We start from the raw sequence: 26,138 nt of genomic DNA on the forward strand, positions 1-26,138 counted from the left end.
AAAAAGTTCTCATATTCGATGCAGGATGAGCAGTGACTAATGAATGGGTTTGACAAAGTTTATAGGTGTTATCTATATATTTTCTAGAGTAGGAATTAAAGTCTAATTTTATTTTTTTCTCAACTGAATGATAGTTTCCTATTCTTATTTCTGCATCTTTTACAAAATAGAGATGATAACAGTATTTATTTTATGTTGCTAATTACACTAAATAGATTATATGTGTAAAGTAATTATTTTTATTTAAATTCTTTAATTACTACTCATATTTACATATCCATCCCCCACATTCCCTCATCCTCCCATCCTCCCCTGTTCCCTACCAACATGCCCAACCCATCCCCCAACTCCTCCCACGTGATAGTGAGGCCCTCCACCAGGGACCTTCAAAGTCTGTCATATACTTTGGGAGGGCACTTAGGACCTGTTTGCTGTATCTGGGCTTCTGTACTATCCTTCATAGGGAATGGGTTCCCAAATCCATTTGTACTCTACTGTTAAAGACTGGCTCCACTGTTATAAGTCCCATAGGCTGTCTTGGCAAATATATTAGAAATCAAATTTTCATTTTCATGTTATTAACTAATGGGAGTGCTTACCTATTAGGAGAAGTACATGGGAGGTGGCTGGGAGATAGTTGAGGAGGGGTTGGAGGAAGAACTGTGGTTGAAATATAAAATGAAATTAATTAATTAATTTAAAAGAATTTTAAGAACATCAATGCTATCATTTTGTTTTGCTCAGCTTTGTTCTTACCTTACAGATGTACAGTTTTGACATATTTATTACTTTCTGCAAAGTTTTGCTTTTAGTTCAAATTCTTAATTAGCACAATGTGTAAAAATATTTCTTTCTATATTTTCCTCTTACTTCTGTAGTACAAGGAGGAAAAAGATAGCATCATATCTTTGCCTTTATAGGAATGCATGCAATTTTCCCCAAATGCATTTCACAAAGGATGCATGATTGAATGGCCAAGCAAATTTTTAGTGATTTTTCTTTTGAGTGCGACATCAGGCAGTGCTGATAAAACTACTCAAGATGATGAATATGGCGTTCTTGGCAGTTATATTTCCTGTGACCATATAGATTAGACACAAATACTACTCCAGAGACTTGCAGCTTTGCATAGTTACTATATCACTACTGTCAACTTCCCAGAAGACACACTGACCTTTTTTAATCAGGGCATCATTTGGAAGACATGGAGATGGAGCTTCTTGACAACTTCCAAGCTTAAAAATCTTCCTCTGCATGGAAAGATTCCCTCGGTAGGCAGCTCATAATTTCCATCTTCTTCTTGCCTGTCATTAATGGTTCTATGCTGATCTTGCATATATTTTTAACATGCAAGAGTGCAATGATTAGCAGTTTCTGGATTACTGTCTATGGATTTATGATGATCTTCATAGCCTGTCGAATTAAAAAGGTTTCCCAGGGGATCAGAAGCGCATTATGTTACTTGCTTCCATTTTTAACATATGTCCCTGGGTAAATTTAATAGAGTGGTTGCTGAATTAAAACATTCTTTCTACTTAAGAAATACATACTTGGTTAATAAGTATTTTACTTTCTTATTGGAAAAATAAAATAAATAAAATACATCAATCAAGAGCTGTAAAGAGGAAGAGAAAAGAAAAAGAAAAGGACAATTGGCATAATTATCAAATGGCCCATGATACTTACAGATACATAATTAGACCATTAACATACCTTTCATTGTTCAAATGCTAACATTTTAATATGTTTATGTTTGATAATTTATGTTTGTTTCTGTGAAAGTTAAAAATTCAAACATGTAAACATATGTGACTCATTATTATTCTCAACTTCTGAGATTCAAAATGTACCTAGCCACATAGTATTAAATTCTTTCAACCATTCTGTGAACATTGTTGTGTGTGCTTTTGCGTGTATGTGTGTGTGGGTGCGTGTGTGTGTGTGGGGGGTATTTATGTGTTCATGAGTGTATGTGTGTGTATGTTATGTGTATAAGTGTGAGAAGGCACCAGCAAAAGGCATCCTCTATAAGATAAGTCTTATAAAACATATAGATTTGTGATCATTAAGACTGAGCTAACAGATGATAATCCCAGTCATTGGCCAAACAGCATTTGAACTGAATACAAGTTTCTGTGTATTAATTTGGGCTCTAACTTGGGCAGGCAGCTGGTGTAAAATGCACACATGGTGATATGTCTCAGTGGCTTTTGGCAGAAAGAATTATCGTAACAAGTGTGTGTGTGTGTATCTGTAGGTATATGTGTTTGCATTTAAAAGGCTCCATATCATGGCTCCAAACCTTACAATTTCTTTCCTCTGCCCACCAAATCTCATAATTAATTATCTGTGAAAATCACTATGTCTATAAATTTTGGTAATTGGTTATCTGGAATATAAACAAACTATTAATTTATTGTTTATATGAATTCACTGCTAACAGAGTTTAACATGGGTATAATGGGTGAAAAATGCACTTATCATATGTAAACTATGTTCTCAGGGAATAAACTCCCTATATTTGTTCTTTTATTGTTTCTTGGTGAGCACAGGATTATATTTACATCTATATTATCAAAATGTTTCAAATATTAGTATAGAAGGTCCATTAGAGAGATCACTGAAATTTTTATTTTGTGAATAAAAAGTGATCATAAATATTGCAACAAAAACCTTATTTAAAAAAAAGTTCAGTAAGCCTACTTAGACTCATTGCTTTTAGGACTGATTTTTCTACCTGCAATTCTCCATCCAGCTAAGTTCAAAACAGTATGTCATGTCATGCTACTTTGAGGTTCAAAAGCAGCAGATTTAGATTTGGCCAATTATACTCACTCAGATATCCAAAATCTATTCTTGATATGGGTAGAAGCAAATATTACACCTCTGACTACATCACTTCATCACCAACTCAGCTCATCATAAGCTTGGGTGTCTCTGAGTATTTTGTTTGATTATGATTTTTTCCCTATTTCATCCAGTTTGCCTCACACAAACTCCAGGTCTCAGATCTTTTACATGTTTGTCCAAATACCTGTTGAGCATCTGAACTCGATTTCCTTAGGCAGTTTTCTCTTTCTATTTGCCTCAACTCACTGTTAAGTTACTATTACTTTCCAAGCATGTAGAATTAAGAAGGATGAAGGCCATACTGAATTACTGTTTTAGACCTTTTTCTTGTTTTGGCTTTATTAAAGCCAGTTTTACATTAGGGAATCATAAGATGTAACTATGTAAGCAATTACAAATTTGAGTACTTTGCAACATTCTATTGTGGCACTAAAATTGATTTAGAATTTTCTTTTTCATAGCTGTGTGTCTTTCCCGTCTTCATTTCTAGTTATTCTTAAGATCTACTGTCCTCCACTTTGTCTGTTTCTTCTGCTGTTTCTTCATTTTCTGTTTCTCCTTCCTTCCTCTATCTCTTTCCCTCTCACTCATGTTTTGTTTTGTTTAATTGTATTTGAAGGATATGATAACTTCAACAGTCCTCTTTAAAATTTTCTTCTTAATGGAGAGATGTTGAGATTTTTTTCATTAAAGTGTTGAATTTTTCAAAGAAGTATATTTTTCTTTTTTTCTGGCATTTACTTTCAATTTCCCTAGTATTATAGATATTTCCTGAAATTTATTGTGCTATCAATATGTCTCCCATAGGACAGAAAGAATAAGGAACAATTGACAAATAGGAACACACAAAATTAAAAAGGTATGTACAGCAAAGGAAACTGTCAACTGAGTGATGAGGCCACCAGAAGAATGGAAGAAAATTTTTACCTTCAATACAACTTAAAGTTTACTGTCTAAAATATGCAAAGAACTCACAAAATTAAACACAAATAAAACAACCTATTAAATGGGTAATAAAATTAACAAAATGTTCTCAAAACAACAAATATAAATAGCTAGCAAAAACTTTTAATGCACATGCAACATTATGGCTATCAGGAAAATACAATATACAAGCATTTTAAGATTCCATGTAACCTCAGTAAAATTGCCATAAGGGATACAAACTACAAGAAATATTAACTCAGTGGTGGGGCAAAGGATATCTTTATATAGTGCTGGTAACACAGCAAAATGTTTCAGCCACTTCGGAAATCATTTTTGAAGTTTCTAACAAATGACTAATACTAGAACTACCCTATGACCCAGCTATCTAATACTCTGGGAAATATAATCAATGAACTCTATCTCCAATTACAAAAATATCACTCTTTATTGCTGCTCTATTCAGAATAACCAGAAAATAGCACCAATCAATGTCTATTAACTGATGAATGGATAATGAAAATGTGATTGATATATATATATATATATATATGTGTTGTGTGTGTGTGTGTGTGTGTGTGTGTGTGTGTGTGTGTGTGTATTAGAATATTTTCTCCCAAGAGATTATTTTTCATTAGTTCAAATTAGAAACGTAGAAACAAGGCTGCTTCACATGGCAATCTCTTTTCCTCTCCCTCTCCTTCTCCTCCTCCTAAGCCCCCACCAGGCCCCCACCTCATCCCCCCTCTGCTCCCCAGGAAGTATTACTAATTCATAAAGAAAAATGAAATAATAAAATTTGCAAGTAAGTGGAAAGGACTGGAAAAATATGCTATTTATTGTTATACAAAAAGACAAATACTACATATCCTTGCTCATATGTAGATCCTAGCTTTGAGTTTTTCTCTTTTATAAATTTACTTAGCATGTGTTTGGCAGCCAGGTTATTAATAAATGACCATATGGAGAGATTGCATTAAGGAAAGGGATTTAGTAAAATCCAGGTACAAAGAGAGTGGGAATACTGGGGGCTAAAGGGTTCAGCTATGAAGGGGGTGATTAATGGAAAATGAAATGGTGGGAGAATGCTTAATCAGCATGATGAATATATTAAAAAGCTTCATGGAAATACAAAGTCTTAGAATCCAAGTTTTAAAAATGTAGTTAGAGGGATAATGGAATGGGCAACATGAAAAAAAAAGAGATAGTATTTAGAATAGGATGTGATAAGATAGGTGACAACAATGGTTGGGAGGGCTAGTCAAATCTAGGGATGTATGAAGAAGCCTTATGGAATCTCCAAGTGTATAAGTTAATTTTAACACACACACACACACACACACACACACACACACACACACACACACACATATATATATATATATATATATATATATATATATATATATATATATATGTTATATATAAAATAATGATAGGGAGTTTGAGTAGAGAAGCCCTGCAGAAGTGTTTCATTTTGCATTCAAAACATTGGTTATTTGTTGAAAAATCTCAATGTATAATTCCCTATGAGTTATTGGTCAACGAGGCCCCAAAGTAACACAAAAATACAGAGCCGTGCAATCGCTTCTGTTTGCCTCCTGCAACTAGCTTATGAGACTATATTCTTTATGTTACCTCACAGTTTGGTTTTGGGACATTTATAAGTGACTCTCAAACAGATGAGGACTTCCACTCTCTCTCTACTTACTGGTTTCCATGGTGCTGAAAGTCCTATGCATGCTGTAAGAAGATTAAAGACAATAGTGAACTTACCCAGCATGAAGCCTACATGCCATAATATTTACCTAAAGTAATGCACAAGAGTGCTGTAGTCTTGTTTGATTATGGGACAAATGAGAATCTTTTAATTGGATCTACCAACCATCTTGAACATCTTGTAATAGCCTCAGTTCATAGAATGCCTCCAAAGTTTGCAATTTTAACCCTATTTTAAAAGCAGTTATTTCATTGGTAATTACTCTCAAAACCTAGCTTGTGTCTCTATTGACAGGATCAAATACAACTTGACCTGAATTTGAAAGGTGTTTAAGCATTTTCAATGATGAATAATAGATGATGAAGGCAGTGGCCTATTGAGGCAAAGAGGGCAAGCATGAATATCATGTGGTGGGACTGGGGAGAAGCTTTAGTCCCTAAAGTGTTTTGCTGCAATATCTTAAGGACCTGAGTACAAATGCCAGGCACTCATGTAAAAGCTGTATGTGATAGCATGAAATGGAGAGAAGAGGATGTCAGGGTGTGGAGAGCCTTGCTCTTAACAAGTCTGATGAGCTGAGATGGATGTGTGAAGTCAGCTAAATGAAGTAAGTTCTGACACCCTCTTTCAAAAAGTGACCATGGATAGCATGAGACATTTTTTTTTATTTGTACAATTTCAATAGTTTGCATGAACATTTCTAGAATCATATTTGCTTCATTTAGTTTCAATAATAATTACAATAACTGTCAATTTGTTCCCTTACCTCACTCTCCTTCCATCACCCAATTTTCCCACCACTAATAATTACCTACTTGATTCATAACTCTAATGTTAATAGCATAAGTAGCATTGTAAGCAACAAAAGAAGTTTTCTAACTAGACATGTCTGCAGATTGAACACTGTGCCTATTGGCAGCATGTGTGGTTACAGTGTCATGCAAAGGGGAAGAGAGTTTTGCCTCTAATGGATAATGTTTATATCTAGTCAAATCTAAAATCTCATAACTCATCAGCCAAGGCTGAGTCAACCCATTCTTAATTCTACACTACTCTTTTTCTTATAGGGAATATGCCAGGTTTTTTCCTATCATCCAGTAAACTACGTAAGTTAAAAGCTTACTCTTAGTAGTTGCCACTGCTTGTTTCTTGTTCTCATATCCCTTCCTTTCAGCTTGATAGCTACAGTGTTGGCTCCTACTGTATTGGCATACTTATAAAAATGAGGACATTGTAGGTTTCCATGATTCTGCTTTATTCCCTGTTCTTAGACTGTTTCCATTAACTCTTGATATTATCTATTTATTTGCATTACTCTTAGAATCTTGTGGTTAGAATCATTCTCTCCAGGTCATTTATGCAAATTTGCAATATTGTCATCAACTTCTGTGACTGTTTCAGACCAGTCACAAGGTGTGTTGAAAGGCAGCTGAATCAGATCCACTGTGTATTTTAACATCTGCTTTGGCTTACACAGAGGAGAGTCATCAGGGGAAGGTTTTCCTAATGCAATAGCCATTTCATCTATGGCACTAAAAATGTAAAACTAGAGGCAGCCAGCAACATGATTGTTCTCCATGAAATCAAGGAAAGCAGGTAGCACATATGCTCCTCAGGTCATTCCCAGAATTATACAACAAACTATCCATTGTTCTTTCCAAAAATGGCTTAAATTCTCTGAGACCTTGACAAAAGGAGAATTTGTTTATCCTATTTTCAGGTCTTGTCCTCTGAAGAAGTCACATGGCTCCCAGCAGTGGGGGCTTTCTGCCCAAATAGTCCTGTGAATTCCAGGTTCCTGAAGATACCTTGTCTCCCAAAGTAAGGTGATGTGTGACAGAGAAATATACTTAATGTTGACATCTAGACACTACTAGTATGCACACAACTGCTCAACCACACCAGTGGCCAGAGTACAATATTCAGCAGTCAGTTTTCTTCCACAGTGGGATCCAGGGATCAAACTCAGATCCTGTTTTACACTCCCATATGTTATATAATGCCAACTGTCATATGCTATATAATACCCAGTACATCACAGTGTTATTTAAGTTCAGCCCCACATGAGAGCTATGAAACTTGATATTAGGCCACACACAGTGTAGAAAAGTGGCAGCTGGTATGCATAGAATTTCAACTCCAGGAGTCACTGGATGAGAGACTCTCTGGCTTATACCACACACATGGTATGCCTTACTGGTTAAAACTGGTCATTTGACAGTGATGCTGCTATTAGAATACTTGAATTGGTGAATGGAGGCCCTGTACCTGAAAATGCTAAGTGGATCAGAGGGAACATGAAAGCACTGTCAAAACACATCTTCCACATTTTCCTAAGTTTTTCTTAAAATTTTGGTTTTCCTTTCAGAAACATTGAAAATTTACATTTCGTGTCTTTGGATCTATTATATTCTCTTACATTTAACTAAAATCTGGTAGAATAGGCATCAAGTTCTCTTACTGATAGACTTTTTGAGGAATTATGAAAGGATATATTTTATTTTACTTTGTTTTTTTATTTAGTTTACAAACCAAACACAGTTTCCCCTACCTGCTCTCCTCCAGGCCCCCCATCTACTCCCAAGAAAGGGTAAGGCTTACCAGGGGAAGTCAACAAAGCCTGACACCAAGTTGTGGCAGGAACAAGCCCCACCCCACTGTATCCAGGATAAGCAGGAATCCCCCCATAGGGAATGGGCTCCAAAATGCCAGGTCATATACCATTGATACTGGTCCCACTGCCACGGGCCCCACAAATTGACCAAGCCATACAACTATCACCCACATGCAGAGGACCTAGTTGGCCCCATGCAGGCTCCCCAGCTGTCAGTCTAGAGTTCATGACATCCTACAAGCTCAGGTCAGGTATGTCCCTTTGGGTTTCCTCATCATGATCTTGACCTCCTTTGCTCATGTAATCCCTCCTCCCTCTCTTCAACTGGACTCCTAGAGCTCAGCTTAGTGTGTGGCTGTGGATTTCTACATCTATTTCCATCAGCTACTGGATGGAGGCTCTATGATGACAATCAGAGCAGTCCTGATCTGATTAGAGGAGAAGACCAGTTCATGTACCTTCTCAACTATTTCTAAGAGTCTTATCTGGGGTCATCCTTGTGGATTACTGGAAATTTCCTTGGCAAAATATTTCTCCCTAAACCCATAATGGCTCCCTGTATCCAAAGGATACTCAGTCATACCATAAGGACACTTACTCAAATAAGTTCATAGCAGCATTATTTGTAGTAGCCAGAACCAGGAAACAAAGTAGATGCCCCTCATCCAAAGAAATGATAAAGAAAATGTGGTACATTTACATACTGGAGTATTACTCAGCTGTAAAAATCAATGACATCATGAAATTTTCAGGCAAATTGGAGAAACCAGAAAAAATCATCCTGAGTGAGGTAACCCAAACCCAGAAAGACTAATGAAGGGACCAGCTCCCTATTTCGGCAGCCATTATATCTGATCACATGCTTGTCTGACCTTGTCCTAGTCACTAGACGTCAGATACCTGCCTCATGGCAAGGAACCAATCAGAAGTTAGCTGGTGGTGCTATGCTTTATGGCTCTGGGTGTGCTTTACAGACAAGCACACAGCAATGACACTCAGAGCATAACCACCCTGGGAGGGCCTATTGACCATAACAACCAGTTGGCCAATTAACACAGGGAAAGCCCTCCAAGCCTGGAGGCTCACCAATTCTGAGCCTGTGCATACCCCTAGACACTCCCCTTATGCTGCCCTACAAGATCTCTCGGCAGCCGGTTTGAGCTGTCTTTGCTAGCCATCCACCATCGTGGGTGGGTGAAAGCCCCGGTTAGCTCATTATAAAAAACAATAAAGCCTCACACAGTTTGCAGCAAGTTTTTGAATCTGCCTGGTGACTGGGGTGACTGCAGTCCTGGGCTGGGATCCCGGAGGCCTGAGTTTTCCTGGGGTCTAACACTAACGTGGAATGCACTCACTCATAAGTGGAAATTAGATGTATGCAAAGAATAACCAGGTTATAATCTACAGCCCCAGAGAAGCCAGGTAACAAGGAGGATCCTAAGAGAGTTACATGCATACCCCTAGGAAGGGAAATAAATGTGATCCCCTTGGTAAACTGGGGGCAGGGATGGATAGAGGGGAGAGGATGGGGAATGAGAATATGAGGCCAAAGGATGTGTTAGTTGAGGGAGGGAAAGAAAGTGAGAGCAATGAAAGACATATTAATAGTCTTAATATCTTTACATGGAGTTATGATATAATGGAGAATAACATGAATAATTTTAAGGAGCAATTGCAAAATATTTCTTGACTACACATAGAAAATTAGGAATTTATTAACATATTAATAATGAAAATTATATTATGTCAGCCAACTATTTAAAAATTGGTGGTGGATGGCACTTCTGTAAAGAACAGCATCAAGCAAAATACCCAGGCTCATGGAACTGCAAACAAGTTGTAAGATACCTCTCAAGGCACATGAAGATAAAAAGGGGATGATTTTTACCTGAAAATAGTTACTCTTCTGTAGAAAAACTTAGATTCTATAATTGGACCCTCTACTAATTTTTTCTTTTTCTTTTTTTTTCTTTTGATTTTTTGGAGACAGGGTTTTTCTGTGGCTTTGGAGGCTGTCCTGGAACTAGCTCTTGTAGACCAGGCTGATCTACAACTCACAGAGATCCACCTGTCTCTGCCTCCCTAGTGCTGGGATTATAGGCATGCACCACCACTGCCCAGATATCTATCACTTCTTAATGAGAATAATTAATACAGACAAATTGGCTGACTCCATTCTATTTCACACCTTTAGTTTTCTGAATATTTGTAGAAAGTTAAAAAAATTTAACTGAAAGCTCAACATTTATTCCTAATGAGTATAATGAATGTAAAATTCACTTCATCAAAAGCATGACAACTTTCTATAGTCATTTCTAATTTTATTCATTTCTCAAAATATTATCTTGCATGTCAGCAGGCAGCATATTTTGTTCCAACTGAGATTGTACATATTTCTGTGGAATTCATAAAAGCACGTTGAAATTAAAGTAAAACTTTCATGCCACAGGGTTTTTCTCAATGAACTAATTCTATTTTAGATTTTTGATGGTTTTATACCATACTAATTATTTTCCATATATATTGACCCATCTTTATTTCCCTGACAATTATAGAATTTAGAAAATCATTGGTAATACAGAAAAAATCTAGTACATGTTATCTGTCAATTAAAGAATAACAGCAATTTTCAAATGTGCAAAAAAGTCCTGCCAACTAGTTTTATTCATGAATAACTAAATGAGATAGGATGCATGAACTCAATAACTACTACAATACACATAAGCAAAGTTTACTTTCCATTGAATTCCTTCAGAGCAGTGGAAGAAAAGGTTTCATTTGATAATCATGCATCAAATGTGGTTTTCAAACAACTCTTTAACCAGATGATATGATACATTGAAGAAAAAAGGAAAATATTCACTGTCCAGACTTGTATATGGAAATCCATTCTGTCCTGCTACAAGTTCAGAGTTCAACTCACTCCTATTGTCTCTAAGACATTAGCTTAAGAGCTATAGGCTACAGGGTGCCATATCTTTGTTGGTGAATGGCTTCAATCTAAATAGCAATAAACTTGGGCCCAGGCTGGTTTACATCCCCTGAAGGCTAGAAGATGTGTGCAGCTTTCAAGAGCCAAGTAGTACATGCAGCTACAGAGTGTCTTTAGGATTAAGGGAAGTAGTTGATATTTGCCTTTTGTACATGATAATAGAAGTCTTCTGCCATTGTTCCCCACCTTTGGTCAATTAAGTAAGATGGTGAATGAATAAACTGAGGTGCTTTCAGTATGGACTGACAGCTGTTCTGTGTTTCTGATTCTTAACTCTCTTAACTATCTTTTCCCTCATTCACACACCCCTACACATGAGTGGACCCGGGGATGATCAGCTGGCAACAACTTCAGCCCCACAAAAATAAGTCTGTGACAATTCCCGTGGCTTTATATTTTCTAAGTCATGTATTTAAATAATACTACTAGGTTAAATTGTATTTTTTATTTCAAATTGGAAACACTTGTTACTACTGCATGTGTGTTTATATGTGACTTGTACATGTGTGTTTGTGTATATGTGTTGCTGCCTGAATGTGGCAGTTAATAGCACTCTCAGGAGTTGGTTCTCCAATTCTATCCTGGGATACAAGGATAAACTCAGGTCATATGGTTTTCTGAACAAATTCTTTCCCCCACTAAGAATCTTGAAGCTACTTTCATAATACAATTTGAAAACATAGGTCCATGGAAACTTTAAAACAATAATTAATACTAAATTTAGTTATTTTTCTTAGTTACTTTTCTTATTGTTGTGATAAAATAGCCTAACAAAAGTAGCTTATAGGAAAAAGAGTTTAGTTAGTTCCTAATTCCATTTGGGCAATAATGTGTGCAATGGTGAAGATGTTAAAGCAGCAGGGCTCGAAACAACTGGGCACATGGTATCCACAATCAGGAAGCATAGTGATGAATGCTTGTTCTCAGTTCACTTTCTCCTTTTTACACAATTTAGGATCTCAGCCCAGGGAATGCTGTCACCCATATGTAATTATGTTCTCTAACCTCAGTTAACCTAATCAGGGTAACTCCCAAAAGGCATGACACCAGGATAATTCATTGAAGATATTCCCTCACTTTTGTTCCAGCAGGCTTATTTCCTGGGTGACTTTAAAGCCCGTCAAATTGACAACACCCTTTGTTGTTTTGTTGGAGAATCTGTTACCTGGAGTCATAATTAACCAGATCTTGTCTGAGAACCTGATGTTTTTCCTATGGGAAGTACATGTCTTTGAACCATGGTTATGTGTGGTTGCTCTCATATCAGTGAAACTGGTATCATTTCTTTACTGTGTGTTAGCCACTGTTCCAAGGACTAAGTGTTAGATCCCCGGAAACTCAGGTATCCGGGGTCCCAATCACCAGGCAGATTTGAGAGCTTGCTGCAAACTGCATGAGGCTTTATTGTAATTTAACCAGATCAGGTCTTTTGTCCACCTACCATGGCGGTTGGCTACAAAAGACAGTTTTAACCCGCTGCCAAGAGATCTTATAGGGCAGCGTAAGGGTAGTGTCTAGGGGTATGCACAGGCTCACGATTGGTGTGCCTCCAGGCTTGGAGGGCTTGCCCTGTGTCGATAGGTCAAATGGTTGTTATGGCCCATAGTCCCTCCCAGGGTGCTCTGTGTGTCATTGCTGTACACCCAGGGTCTTAAAGCATAGCTCCACCAGCTAACTTCTGATTGGTTCCTTGTCACGAGGCAAGCACCCAACCTCTACTGACTAAGACAAGGTCATAGCGAGCACGTGTTAATGTCATGGATGCTGAAATGGGGAGCTGGTCCCTTCATAAGCATGAAATGACTTTACAAATAAGGAAACTGAGGCACAGAGCTGTTATGAAACACTTTAAAGGGCACACAGTTAGCCATTTGTCAAGCAGGTGAATCAATCTACCTCACTCCCAATTCTACGGCTTGACTTCTCAGAGAACAGCTTCTCTGGTAATAGAAGGCCCTGGCAAACATTACTCCTCATTGATATTTTATTGTAATTTCTGGTAATGATATTATTTTCTCTCTATAACAATATGATTTTTCTCAGGAAGGTAATCATTGGTATAAGAAAATTAATTTAAGCAAGTTACTAGGTAGCACCTGGAGGCAATAGACAGATACTATTGGCTGCCAATGTGGGCATTCAAAATTGAAATTTGCAATGAATCAATGAAGCTGGAGTTATATAAAACAAGAAGTGAAAGATTGTTTTCAACATTTAATTTTGTGAAATGTGTGCAGACATGTGGTCACATGATAACTTGGGGGCAGGGGACTTATTTTTCATCTTTCATCATTTGGGCTCTAGGAATGGTTCTCAGGTCATCAGGCTTGGTGACTGCATTTTTACTTGCTATGTGACCAAACCAGCCACCTGTAACATTCTCTTGTCACTATGCATGAAATACGTTTTTCTCAACTAGGTTACCGTAGCACATCACCCACAGATACCTATTAAAAAATAAAAGTAAATGACATAGAGCTTGATTTTGTGGCTTCTGTCTCTAACCCTGGTACCCAGGAGACTGATGAAGAAATATCAGGCATTCAAGGTTATCCTTTGCAATACATAGTGAGTTGGAGTTTTAGGTTAGGCTAGACTATAGGAGACCCTATAGCAGTTTCTCAATAAAGATGATAGAGTAGGAAAGAAGCTTTATTTCAAAGAATTTTCTTAGACTGGAGTAGTTGGCAGCTCAACAAAGCCAAACCATGCAGCTAATTGTGCCTATTCTTGTCAGAAGTCAAATTTCTGTGCATCAAACAAGGAAGGAAGAATAACAATCAAGTGTGTTATTTGATGAGTCACTGGTAAAATTGTTTATATTTCATAAGTCTAAACCTTATAAAATAATTATGCTAAAATACAACTATGAAAACAATTGTCTGTGTTTATGTTTCTTGGAAATCAAATTATTTATATGTATATTCAATTACTTTTTTGTTTGCTGTCATAGTTTTCTGATTTACACAAAAGATTACTAAACAAAATTATCAAGCAGCAACTGGGGACCTTAACCCAATTGTAATGTACTTCTTATTGGCTCTGAGACAGATTCAAGCATTTGAAAGATGAATATGGATCAAGAGTCAAAGACTGGAAAAGAAATAACATGAGTGCACTGTTAGCATAAATGTGGGGGGAGGAAGCAAGCTTGCAGAAAATAGCCATTCACTCCTTGATAAAAGAATCTAAATGAACATGTTTTCCTCTTTTCTTTGATAAAACACTGCATTGTGGGAAATGTAATCCTTTAATCCAGGGTGGAGCCCTTTAATTCTGCCAAGAATAACTTGCAACTAGAAGCCACAGCGATAATTTGAAATAGATTAAGCATTATACTAATGAAAATGGACTTTTGCTAAGGATGATCTTGCTCCAGAATTTCCTACTGACTTCTACCATTTCCAGAAAATCAGACACATAGGAGAAATTAAAACTTTCAGTGTTAAGAGCTTTGAAAAGAAATTCTTTGAAAATTAAATGTAAACCTTGAAGTTAATCACTGGTTATTTTGCAAACATGTCTAAAGATTAATAACAACTTTGAGCATTATGAATGATAAAATTACTGATGATGATCAAGCTTAAGTGTTAATACAACAGGCAGTACTAGTTGCTTCCCTAAAAACATGAACTAGAAAATATATTGCTGGACTACAGAATTGCTCCACACTTAACTACTTGTCTGAAAAGAGCTTCAAAACTTTTGTGAATCATCACTACTCCTTTGCCTTGCTTTTATTTTTGTTTGCTGAGACGAGATCAAGAAAAACAGAGCTTTCTGCCTGGTTGAGACAAAAAATTATATGGTTTTTTCATGTGAGTGAATGAATATGCATTATTATAGGCTACTTACACAGAAGGAACTTTACAAATATCTGTTGGATGATTACTCTTCATCCTGATTACAGCCAGGAAGCTGAGTGAGTGCCTCTTTTTGTTACTGGAATCTAGGCCCAGAGTCCACTGAGACTAGCTACATGTCACAAGGTAAATCAGGTTTTCTTCATAGTATTCTCAGCCTTGTTAATAAAAGAACTAAAGACAGGACTTGAAAGGAAGCTCAAGGACAATTTTATTAGAGTTTAAAGGAAAAATACAAAGCAGGCTAACTTTCCATCTTAACAGCTACTCAGAAGAGGGAGGTGTGGAAGAGAAAGGAATAACCATGCTGTTGTATGCAGGCAGGCACATGGAGGTTAGTAACATGGCAGGAAAGCCAGCCATAGGCTGAGGAGGAAGGCTTTAGAGAAAAAAGAGAGGCTTATTAAAGAAGAAAGCTTAGGACAGAGATAGGAAGGTGGGGGGCAGGAAAAATAGTTTAAGAAAGCTATCAAACATAGGAAGTTCCATGGTAACAGCTTTATAAGAGACTACTCTGAGGATGTGGGGGTGTGGAGGGTTCCAGGAAGGAAAAGTTCATTATTCTATTAAAAGGAAGAAACACTGTTTCTTCTATCAATTTAGATTTTACTGTTGTCATTAAGCTTTCTTGGTCCCTTATCTAAGTGATTGACGTGCCCAACAGGAATGTGTGACATCCACGCAAGCCAGGTATTTCATTTTCTTTCAATGAAAGAAACACTGTCCTTTAATGTTTCCTTACAGCTCCTGTATCACAGTGACAATAAGTAACTGACCTCTCTATGTACTCACTTTTGACATGCCAGGTCATGCTGCCATGTGGTTTAGGACAAATAACTGAACAATGCATAAACTGAACTGTTTATCTCAGCCACAGGTAACCCTTCTGGAGCTGCAAAGCTATGGAGCTTCTTATTCTTAGAAACATTGGAGAATACTAAGAGTAAAGCTGTCAGCTATAAACTTAAAGTGTTTATTAAGGTCTTAGTAGGGTGTATTTTTGTGTTCATTTATTTTTACCAAGAAAACTTAATGACATTTTAGACACTTATAAATGCTAAATGCAAAAAATAATAGTGCAAGCACGCAAGAAAAACCACAAAAGTACCAACGAAGTGAATATTTAATTGTTGAAAAACAAGGAAGAAAACTAACTTTATCATATTGTCATTATAGTACCACACATTTAAGTAGTAGACAATGAGATACCAAACAAAAACTAATAGAGCCGGGGGAAAAGTTACAAATCTGCACACGAGTTGAAAGCAGCACCACCACCTCTAATAACAGACAGATAGCACTGACAGAAAATCCATGAGCATAGAACCTTCCAATGGATTACCACACATTTAACCTGATTGGTATCTATGAAATGTGTCCTACAACTGTGTATAATTACCATTCTTTTCAAGGCCAGAGAGAAGCTTTACTAGGACACTCTATATTCTGAGTGATAAAATTATACTCAGTACATTTAAAAAGACTTAAACTATACAAAGTATGTTCTCTGTTGGCAAGATATTTATACTAAAGTGAATAACAGGAGATATTTTAAAATTTCTAAATATAAGGAAATGAAATATGATTTTAAGCAACCCATGATCAGGGAAAATATATAAGGCCAAGTTAGAAAGATCATAGATGGAAAAATAATAAATAAATATCAATGCTCATGGGATATAGATACAATGTGTAATACATTTACACTAGGAATATATTTCTTACAAATGTATATACTAAAATATAAAGAAACAAAAGAAAGAGATATAAACAAAACAACCAAAAGAGTGATGGAAAAAATCCATCTAAAATACGAACTATAAGTAAAAGAAAGAAAAACATAAGTATTAAAAATACAAAAAAAATAGCTGGGCTAGAGGTGGTTCATGCCTTTAATCCCAGGACTTGAGTGGCAGAAGTAAGTGGATCACTGAGTTTGAGCCCAGCCTGGTCTACAGAGTGAATTCCAAATATATATATACTGTTACCTAAGTAAAGATAATTTGTTAAACTTATAGAAAAGTTGATCATATTAAGAAAGAGAGATTTAAAAAGTATCTGTTTTACTTTCCTAGTACTGTGAAGAGACACAATGACTAGACAAATTTATCGAAGAAAACATTTAATTCAGGACTCCACATTTATAGTTTTAGAGGGTGAGTCAATGACCATTATTACTGAGTCCATGACCATTGTAGTGGAGAAGATGGCAGTATGGAGGCAATCAGGGCACTGGAAAGATAATGGAGAATTTACATCTAATTCACAAAACCAAGTCAGAGAGAAAGCTAACTGGAATGACTTGGGCTTTTGAAACTTCAAAGCCCACTCCAGTGACACACCTCCTTCCACAAGGTCACACCTCTTAATCCTTACCAAACACTTGCACTAAGTGAAGGTCAAGTATTCAAACATATGAGTTTATGGGGGCTGTTTTATTTAAACTACCACAGTACCAAAATTAGGATTGATAAAGTGTTTATATCAGATAAAATAAAGAACACATGACTATCTGCATCATTTATTAAGGTATATATAACTGTTGGTTGATTCATTTAGGAAAGACAAGAAACATTCAGAAATGATATATAAGTTCAAAAGGAGGTAATGGAATAAACTTCTGCATTCTATTCACTTCCGTACACTACTTGCTCTGCAAGAATTTTCCCTCAGTTAAAAATAGTTCAACACACGTTCAGTTTATTAAGAGACTCATGTGGCCAGAAACTAGTGCCTCCTGCCATTAGTCATTAAGGAATAGAGGGATTATTCAAATCGCCATCTTGAAATGAATACTGCCACACAATTCTTGTTATACATGCAACCACATGAGACATTGCACCAGAATCCTCTGGCTTAGCTATCCCAGAATCCTGACCCAGAAAATGGTATATAAATGTTTGGTGCTTTAAGCATTGCATATTAGGGCAATGTGTTATATAATTTAAGCATTGCATAAGCAATGAAAACTTTACATTAATCAATTTGATTCTTTAGCCCAATTGGAAAAAATATTCCATAGATGGTGTAAAATGACACTCACTGAAGAAGAAATAACTTGCATGGCTTTACATCTAATGAAGAAGTTGAATTTACAGTATAAAGCACAAGGAAATATACTAGGCTCAGATGCCTTACTGGCTATTTCTACACTGGACCCAAGAAGGAAGAATATCCCTGCAATAGGAACTCTCACACAAAGAAAGCTGCAGTAATTCAATGAAACCAGGATTCGTTATGTGTCATATCCATACATGTAGAAGAAAGTTTGCAATACTCAAAACTGCAAATGCTGCTAAAAGTTTTAAATGAGATCCAAATGAATGGAGATCTTTGTAACATGTGACATAAAATAATTTAGGAATTCTTTTGATAAAGAATTGCTTTCCAAAGACATGAATCAAGCAAAATCCCATTAAGCTTTACCATGATATTTTACCCTAAAACATTAACTCATTCATGCAAGTATATGTGTTTATATATAATTAATATTAAATAATGATTAACATTACTATTTGCCTAAAAAAATCTGTAAGCAAAAATGAATTTCTATGAGAGGTACAAAGTTGAAAGGAGTCTTACTACTTGTCTTTTCAGTCTCTAAAGCTAAAGCTGTCCAAGGTTGTGATATTATTGATATAGAAAATATATAAATGAAGAGAATAGGAGCAGAAAATTAGGTTCATTCATGAGTAATTGATTTCAATTAAGAAGTCAAAGGCAATTCGATGAAGGAAAGGCAGCCTTTTAAAGAAATACTGACCTAATTGAATATGCATATGCAATACAAAATAATATGAAGCATGAGACCACACTACTATAGAAGACACATATAATTCCAAAAAACTTTAAAGTCAGAATAATAAAGGCAAATGGAAAACTTCTAAAAGAAAATGAAAAGGGGAAGTTTTTATGACTAAGGATAAGACAATAGTTTCTTAGCCATCCATGCAATACAAATGCACACAGAGTAAAATCAAAGGATGTCGTAATTCATCAAAATTTAAAAAAAAAAAAAAACATTCTTTGAAAGTCCCCAAATAGTGACTGAATAGAAAAGACTGATGACTTTTTAAAGAATCTGTGTCCAGGATATAAACAGAACTTTTGGCATCTAAGCTACACAGTTAACTCTTTTCTTCAGCTTGATCACAGTTTCCATATTGTCTCACTTTATTCATAGCCCACCATGTGTCATCTCATCTTTTTCTGTGAGTCTTCTTAAGAACAGTTTCAGGTTTTAATTATTGCTCAGTTTAAAGCCTATTTTAGAAGTTTTTTTTTTTTAATATCTATTGCTGACTTAGAGTTATTAAAATCTTTATCTTTGTCTATAACTGAGTTTTCTAACCCCAAACCTGGTGACTGAGAACAACAATTCTTACCTTGCATGAATACTAAATGCTGCTGACAACCTTTCATCTGGCTTCTTTGTGGATCTGACTGCATTTTATCCCACTTAGGGACCTGCTGTTTAGGAAACCTCACTGTGCAGAGATGGATGATAAATGTGTCATTCCAAAAGAAAGAGGAAAAAGTGCATGATACATTGTTCTCTTGGTGTTCAAAATCACAGTGTGTTATCTGCTTGGTTGTCTCTGTGGGGACGAGTCATCAAAGGTAGCCCAGATTCAAAACAATGGAACACAGTCCTCCCTTAATGATGAAAAAATGACAAACAAGGACAGCTAATCTGCAGTCATCTTTGGGAAATGTGTTTCTCAGACTGGCTGCTCTGTATGAATTTACCACTGTCTTGAATTCTAGATCACTTATCTTTAAAAACATATTGCAATTATGCATATTTTCAAAGTGTAGATGAAACAAGTCTTCAGGACATAATGAGTATCCAATGCTGTGTGGACACCACTGTCACTAGCAAAGTCAGTGCTAACACTGGACTTGATCCTTCTTAATTTTCTCCAAGTTTAATTTTTACTATATTAAACATTCAATGCACACATTGTAGTGCTATGTTCTTCACCATACTTTTTAAATATTTTTATCTCCACCATCACTCATTTTAAAAATTTCATTTTTCATTGACATGGGGATGACATCTTATTATAGAACATGGGTCCAATTTTCTCCTCTAATATCAGAAACAATGAATTCACCTGCATTTTTAAAACATATTCACACATTTTCTGAAACATTTTAAATTCCACAGAATTAAAATAAACCCATAATTTACTTTTAATGTAATTATCCTTCTGTTTTCCATTGCTGACTGAGGAATACTAAGTGATTTACCTTGTGCTCATGTGTCTTTCATCTGTAAAGGCTGAAATATATAATCTCAGAGACATGTCAATCCACAGCCTTTTGTTCACATATACTGATACCTGATATGTGACTATACTTTATGATCTAATTCCCCTCATAGAAATCATGAATAATTTGAGTTACAATAAATTACCATTACTAATTTACTTTGTACTCTTTAAATCTAGTTCTAGACATTAGATGCTTGAGAAATGAACCTTAATTTTTATAACTGTAATGCTAAGATCAATTATGGAATTCAGTTTTTGATAAAAGGATGGAAGGAAATAATCAAATTGCTAATTAAACCTAAAATACTAACATCAATATGTAATATGAAACACTGTCATTTCCTAATCTATTATTAAAAATTTTACATACCAAAAAATTTATCCCAATAATTTAATAGACTTAAAACAAACAAATGGAACAGCTTTATAATGATATATTTTTATGTTCATAGATTTATCCAGGTCTTATCCAATGTGCTTGTCTCTAAGGAGCTTAACTGCATCTTCAAAGATTTGTCAAGGACCAGAAAAGAAAATTCACAGAAATGTTTGGAAATATCTTGAATTTCCCGTAGTTTGATGATTACATCTTCTTTAAATTAGAGTTTTTAATGAAAATTACATATCCATACAAAAATTTAGATGAATATGGTACAACAATTTCAAGATTTTGTCTTTTCTTTAAAAAATCCAAAATATACCACCGACTAGCTGTTCATAAGAAAGGCAGAGAAAGGTAGTATTCTTGCAGATTAGATGAAATATCACATCTTCAGTTTCATGTCAGCAAAAGGAAGTTCTTCAGGAAAGACCTGAAAGCAGGAGTGTAACAAATGGACAGAGGAAGTAATAACATTCCCTGTAGCTTTTAACAACTGAAGCCAATAATATCTACAGTTATTGATATGAACATAATCACTAAAACTAAGTCTTCTTACTCCAAGCAATAATACCATGAATACCACCAACTAGGTTAACATAGATGAAGTTTCCTCATCATGTCAATCTTCATGAATTCCTACCTTTGTATATGATTTTTTGAAACCAATAGCATAACAAAACTCCTCTAAATATTTTGACTGCTGTTAAGTATATGAGGACTTCATCATTCCTGACAGCCTCATTATTACCCTGAATAAAGCATAGAACTATTTCAAGAGAAAAGTGAGTTAGATTATATTTTCACTTATTCTTACCACCATGTTGGTTCACTTTCATATAAGAAGTATTTACTTTTAATGATTATTTGAAAAGCTATTTATATATTTATTTTCACACAGACAAATACACACACGCGCGTGCGCACGCGCGTGTGCACATGCGCACACACACACACACACACACACACAAGCACACACATACACACACACACACACACACACACACACACACACACACACACACACTGAAAGAGAGACCTTGAAGAGTATTTGGAAGTCAGAGGACCACTTGATGCAGTCAGTACCTTCTTACAACTTTGATTCTGGAAATCAAATTTAGGTCATTTTACTTGGCTTCAGGCACTCTTAGTCACTGAACCAGCACACTTGGCCTTTCTTGTTATTACTTCTAAAAGGAATTATGTTATACTCTGAAATGCAAACCATCAAAGAACAAAATCCCCACAACAAGAGTTTCAAAAATCTACTTGGATTACTTGTTAGTGGGCCAGTGGACCAGGCAGCATTTTTTCTTCTGGGTATAACAGAACACTCCGTTTTTGTTAAGTGGTTTATAAGCCTCTAGATTATTATTGATTAAGGACTAAACCTCTGAACATGTAAGACAACCCAACTAAATGTTTTTCCTTTATAAGAGTTGCCATCATCATGTTGTCTCTTCAAAGTAATAGAAGCCTCAACAAACACAGGGTCAAAACAATGGAAGATTTATTTGTCTTGAAGATTCATGTCAAGCCCCTCCTACCCCTGTAAAAAATGGTTCCTTGGGAAATTTACTGTGTCATCCCAGTTCTGAGGTTTGCTTTTGCTAATGTGGAGTGTTAGTGCCACTCCATATAGAATTAAGCTGTGGGGGGTCTAGTGTGAAAATGCAGTTCAAAACAATGGCGACTCTTAAGTCATAATTTAAAGATGACTATTTAATAGTGCCAATGTAGAATAGCAGTATAATTCTAAAAACAGAGTGAGATGAAGACAAGTCAATTTAAGGATCAATTATTGGTGTCACAGAGTTTTGACCAATATTTTATGGTTGTATTCTAAAAGCACACATGAATCTTTGTCCACAGACTGACATTGGATGGAGGAAGAATTCACTCAGGTTTCACTAGTTCTGCACCTACATATGGAATGTTGCTTTTAGGTTCATGACTACATACACTATCTACATTTCAAATGGATTGTCAAATTGCAGACTGTGACATGACTGATGATCTATTGCTCTCTGTCTGTGGAGGAGGTAGTGTATTATAACCTGGACATTAAGGTTGCTGTTGATTCTGTTAGATGAGATACAGCAAAGGTGGGAACTGATGTGCCACAATTAAGTCACTTAGTTCAAGGATAGGTTTTCTCACTCTTATCCTAGAAGATGGAAAACTGTTCTCTGAGATAAATTATGTCAACAAAATGTTTGTAACCAAGGATGAGGGTTCCATTGCTACTTGCCTTCCATGAAGTCCTATGTCAAGGAAAGTATTTCTAGCAGACAGTGTAAAACATATACAGTTGGCCTTAACATAAAAAGAGAATATAGTAGGCTATTTCCTCCTTGGGACGATTACATGGCGGCCAGATCAGCAGTTCTTATAAAATATGGCATTCATTATATGTAGTCAGGCCAAAAATGTGGATATTTCTGCTTTCAAAGCTAGTGATTCAATGAGCTTGGCATAGAATCTGTCTATTTATCATGTGCACAGTATAAGCTGAAAAGTCGGAAGGTATTAAGGTATATTAAAAAAAAACCCTAGGTAAAGCCTATTTGTAGAATAGATATCTGATTCCTGGGGTCCTGTCTTGGAGAAATGGATGCCTACTCTTCTTTTGAAAGCACCACACATCTTTTTATCTCTCCTGTTGTTATATCCTCTACTCTACCTTCACACTTGTTACGTATCTCCAGCTGATGTATCTGTCACATCTACAAATTATTTTGTCAGTCTTTCTCTCGAGTTCAGCTGAATTTTAAGATCAATGAACTTGCTTAGCAGTTTGACAGGGCTCTCAGTTGTTGTAACAATTATTTAAGCCTTACAAACTATTGTAGCCAATATAAGTAGTCTCAACTCTATTTAATCACCATTCAAGCCCATGGTTAAATTTGCCTGAAATAGACATGATGAGCCACTAGGCAGACATTTTTAACCAGCTTTCTAGCTTAGAATTTTCTGAACACCTTTGAAAAAAAGAAAAACCCTTAAATCTCCAACACAGGAAAATTCTGAAAGCACTGAAAATGTCCTTTTCTCCTTCAAAACCTAATTTGTAGTCAAACAAATGTGTAATGAGAAAGCAGTGCTGTGTGGATAGTGTTGAGCACTAATTCAGAGAAGACAAAGCAACTAGAGAATGGGATCCAGGAGGTGAAAGTACTAACTGCAGGGCTATGTAAACACACTTACCACATTTTCATTTATCTAGTTCATTGACTTTGTCTTTTGAAAATTATAGCCAAGAAGCGAAACTGGTAATGTGAACAACTTCACGGCTGATTGTCACACTTAAAATATCCTTCAACCTGACAAGTTGGCTGAGAAACTAACAATCTATCTACCTTTAAAAATCCACTTTGCCCTGCTCAGTGCTGAGCAACATTCTTCACAGAACAGCCCTGGCAAGCACATTAGTTCAGTACTTGCATGGTAAGATGGCAGAGGTTGGGTTTCCAGAAACACTATCATTGTCTTCATTTTAGTTGAGGCTACTAAATGTCTTCAGTTTATGATCTGCCTTTGAAATCCTTATTTTAAAATGGTAAATTTCCTTTTCTGAAGACATAAATGCATGTGCTAATTTATTCCCAGAAGGGGAGACACTTCTCTATGCTTATACCCTGTGAAAGCCAGTATGTGGAGAGAAAAGGAGAGATTGAGAGGGGGCAGGAGTTTGGGATATGTTATGGGGACTGCATAATATATTAATCACTATTAACTATATCCACAGCACACCCATAGCAAGAATCAGTCCTGCACACATGATTTGTGAACTGCGAAAACAGTTATTCCATTAGTGAATTACATCTGGTTCCCAGGTAACAAACAAAAACAGCAATTCTGCTTCCTGCTTGTGCCAACCATTGATCAACACAATTTCATCACACTAAAGAGCCGGTGTCTTTTTCTTTGTACCATTTGTTCCAGCACAATATATTTTATTTCTTCTGAACAGTTCTTCATATTATCTTTTTTTCTCAATTTTTTATTTGAATAAGAAACAAGATTGTTTTACATGTCAATCCCAGTTCCCTCTCCCTTCCCTCCTCCCCTGACCTCCCCAACTAACACCCTACCTGGCCCATACACTTTCTGCTCCCCAGGGAGGTGGTTTCAGTTTCTGTCCTGATTGTTTCTTTTGTTACCTGGGCTTGCACTTTGCCCAGGTTTCAGAGCTTCTTACCAACATATCTCACACACCAGACCCTAAATTTTGAAAGACAACTGTGAGGCATCAGAGACACTCAGTAGAATCTGATGAAATGGATACAGTAACTGGTTCAGGCTGTGCTAGGTATAAACATACAGGCAGCACAAGAAGAGAGTTTTAAACAAAGAATACATTTGATTAGAGAAAGTGATCAAACAAGGTTATCCCAGCCAATAAATGTGTGTGTGTGGAAGTCTTATGAATGTTATTGATTTTACAATAAGCTTTGAGTAAGGGAAGATGTTTCAGGCTGAATCCATACATCATTCATATGTGTGGAGTGATGGGAATGGCATTTCTGCTAACACTTATGGATTTTCTCTTAATTATTTATTCTCAAGATAATTACCTAAAACAAATTGTACATCACTTGGCAATGTGCTGCTTTGCCTTTGGTGGATTTTCCACAATTCTGGGGTGAGGTGAGTAGCAGGAAGCACACAATTTGAATTTTATGAAGGAATCAGAATGAATATGTTCATATTGAAATTCACAACTAGATCTATTATACAGTTAGACAGTTTATTTAGAGTTTTAAAGACAATTTCTAAGGATCAAGCATATTCCACTGTGTTTGAAATAAATATTAGTTTTTCTTCCCTTTTACATTTAAAGTCCATGTTTAAATATGTTATTGTTCTACCCTGATTTGTTACTCAATTTGATGGGAAGCCTTGGGAAAAGTCATTTAAATTCACTTCTCTTCCATGTATAGTTTCCTCACACGGTAAAACATAGTGCACTTAATCTGAGACAATATAACCATAAAGACATTGCAATTTGTAAGTAACTCCAATAAATGTCTGAGTAAATAGACTATCAGTTAGAGCAATAAAATCCTCAGTGAGCTCCATCTCTGTGGATGCTGCCTTGGTCTCCTGCACTGAAACATGTCTCCATATGAGGGACACTAGAGCTTTATACAATCCCTTCTGCATGGTCACTGAGTCATTGTCACTCAGCTGCTCCATTGCCATGCTTCACTGGACTCCTAGTAGGTCTTTACTTCTAGTTCTGTGTCTCCCTTAGTTGCCATTTTGCTATCCTTTTGTTTTGATAAACTTTATTTTAATTTCAGGAAAAAATAAGTTTGCAGCCATGTATTACAGAATTTTGTGTTTTCCTAATGTTTATTCTGTTTAGATTTTGGAGATTTCAATTTGTGTTAGTTTTGGAGACAGTCTCTATATATACCAGATTGATTTCAAAGCTTGTGTTGACCCTCTTGAATGCTGAGATTGTAGGTAGTGTCATGTGTCCCTTCACAGGGTGTTGAAAAAGTTTAGAAAATA

General features: G+C 36.0%; 1 protein-coding gene across 22 annotated transcripts in view; it reads left to right on the forward strand.

Moving 5' to 3' along the window:
- The window catches only part of LOC107978713, an 81,867-nt gene that overhangs the window by 32,782 nt on the left and 22,947 nt on the right, over nucleotides 1-26,138 (forward strand). For 3 of the 22 annotated variants that reach the window (XR_004768221.1, XR_004768232.1, XR_004768231.1), the window contains one exon: nucleotides 3,658-3,709. The exons of 13 other annotated variants lie outside the window; for them this stretch is intronic. Coding sequence is in view for 2 of the 9 variants with exons in the window: in XM_027400223.2 (XP_027256024.2) it covers nucleotides 6,562-6,600; nucleotides 7,215-7,228 (53 nt within the window). In the remaining 7 variants the exon portion in view is untranslated. Of the gene's footprint in view, nucleotides 1-1,187; nucleotides 2,013-3,657; nucleotides 3,710-6,561; nucleotides 8,764-26,138 lie in introns of those variants that run through there. 6 more of the 22 variants (XR_004768230.1, XM_035439837.1, XR_004768227.1 and 3 more) reach the window with 5 other exon arrangements.

The sequence above is a fragment of the Cricetulus griseus genome, chromosome 2 (genome assembly GCF_003668045.3).
Source record: "Cricetulus griseus strain 17A/GY chromosome 2, alternate assembly CriGri-PICRH-1.0, whole genome shotgun sequence".
Lineage (NCBI taxonomy): Eukaryota > Metazoa > Chordata > Mammalia > Rodentia > Cricetidae > Cricetulus > Cricetulus griseus.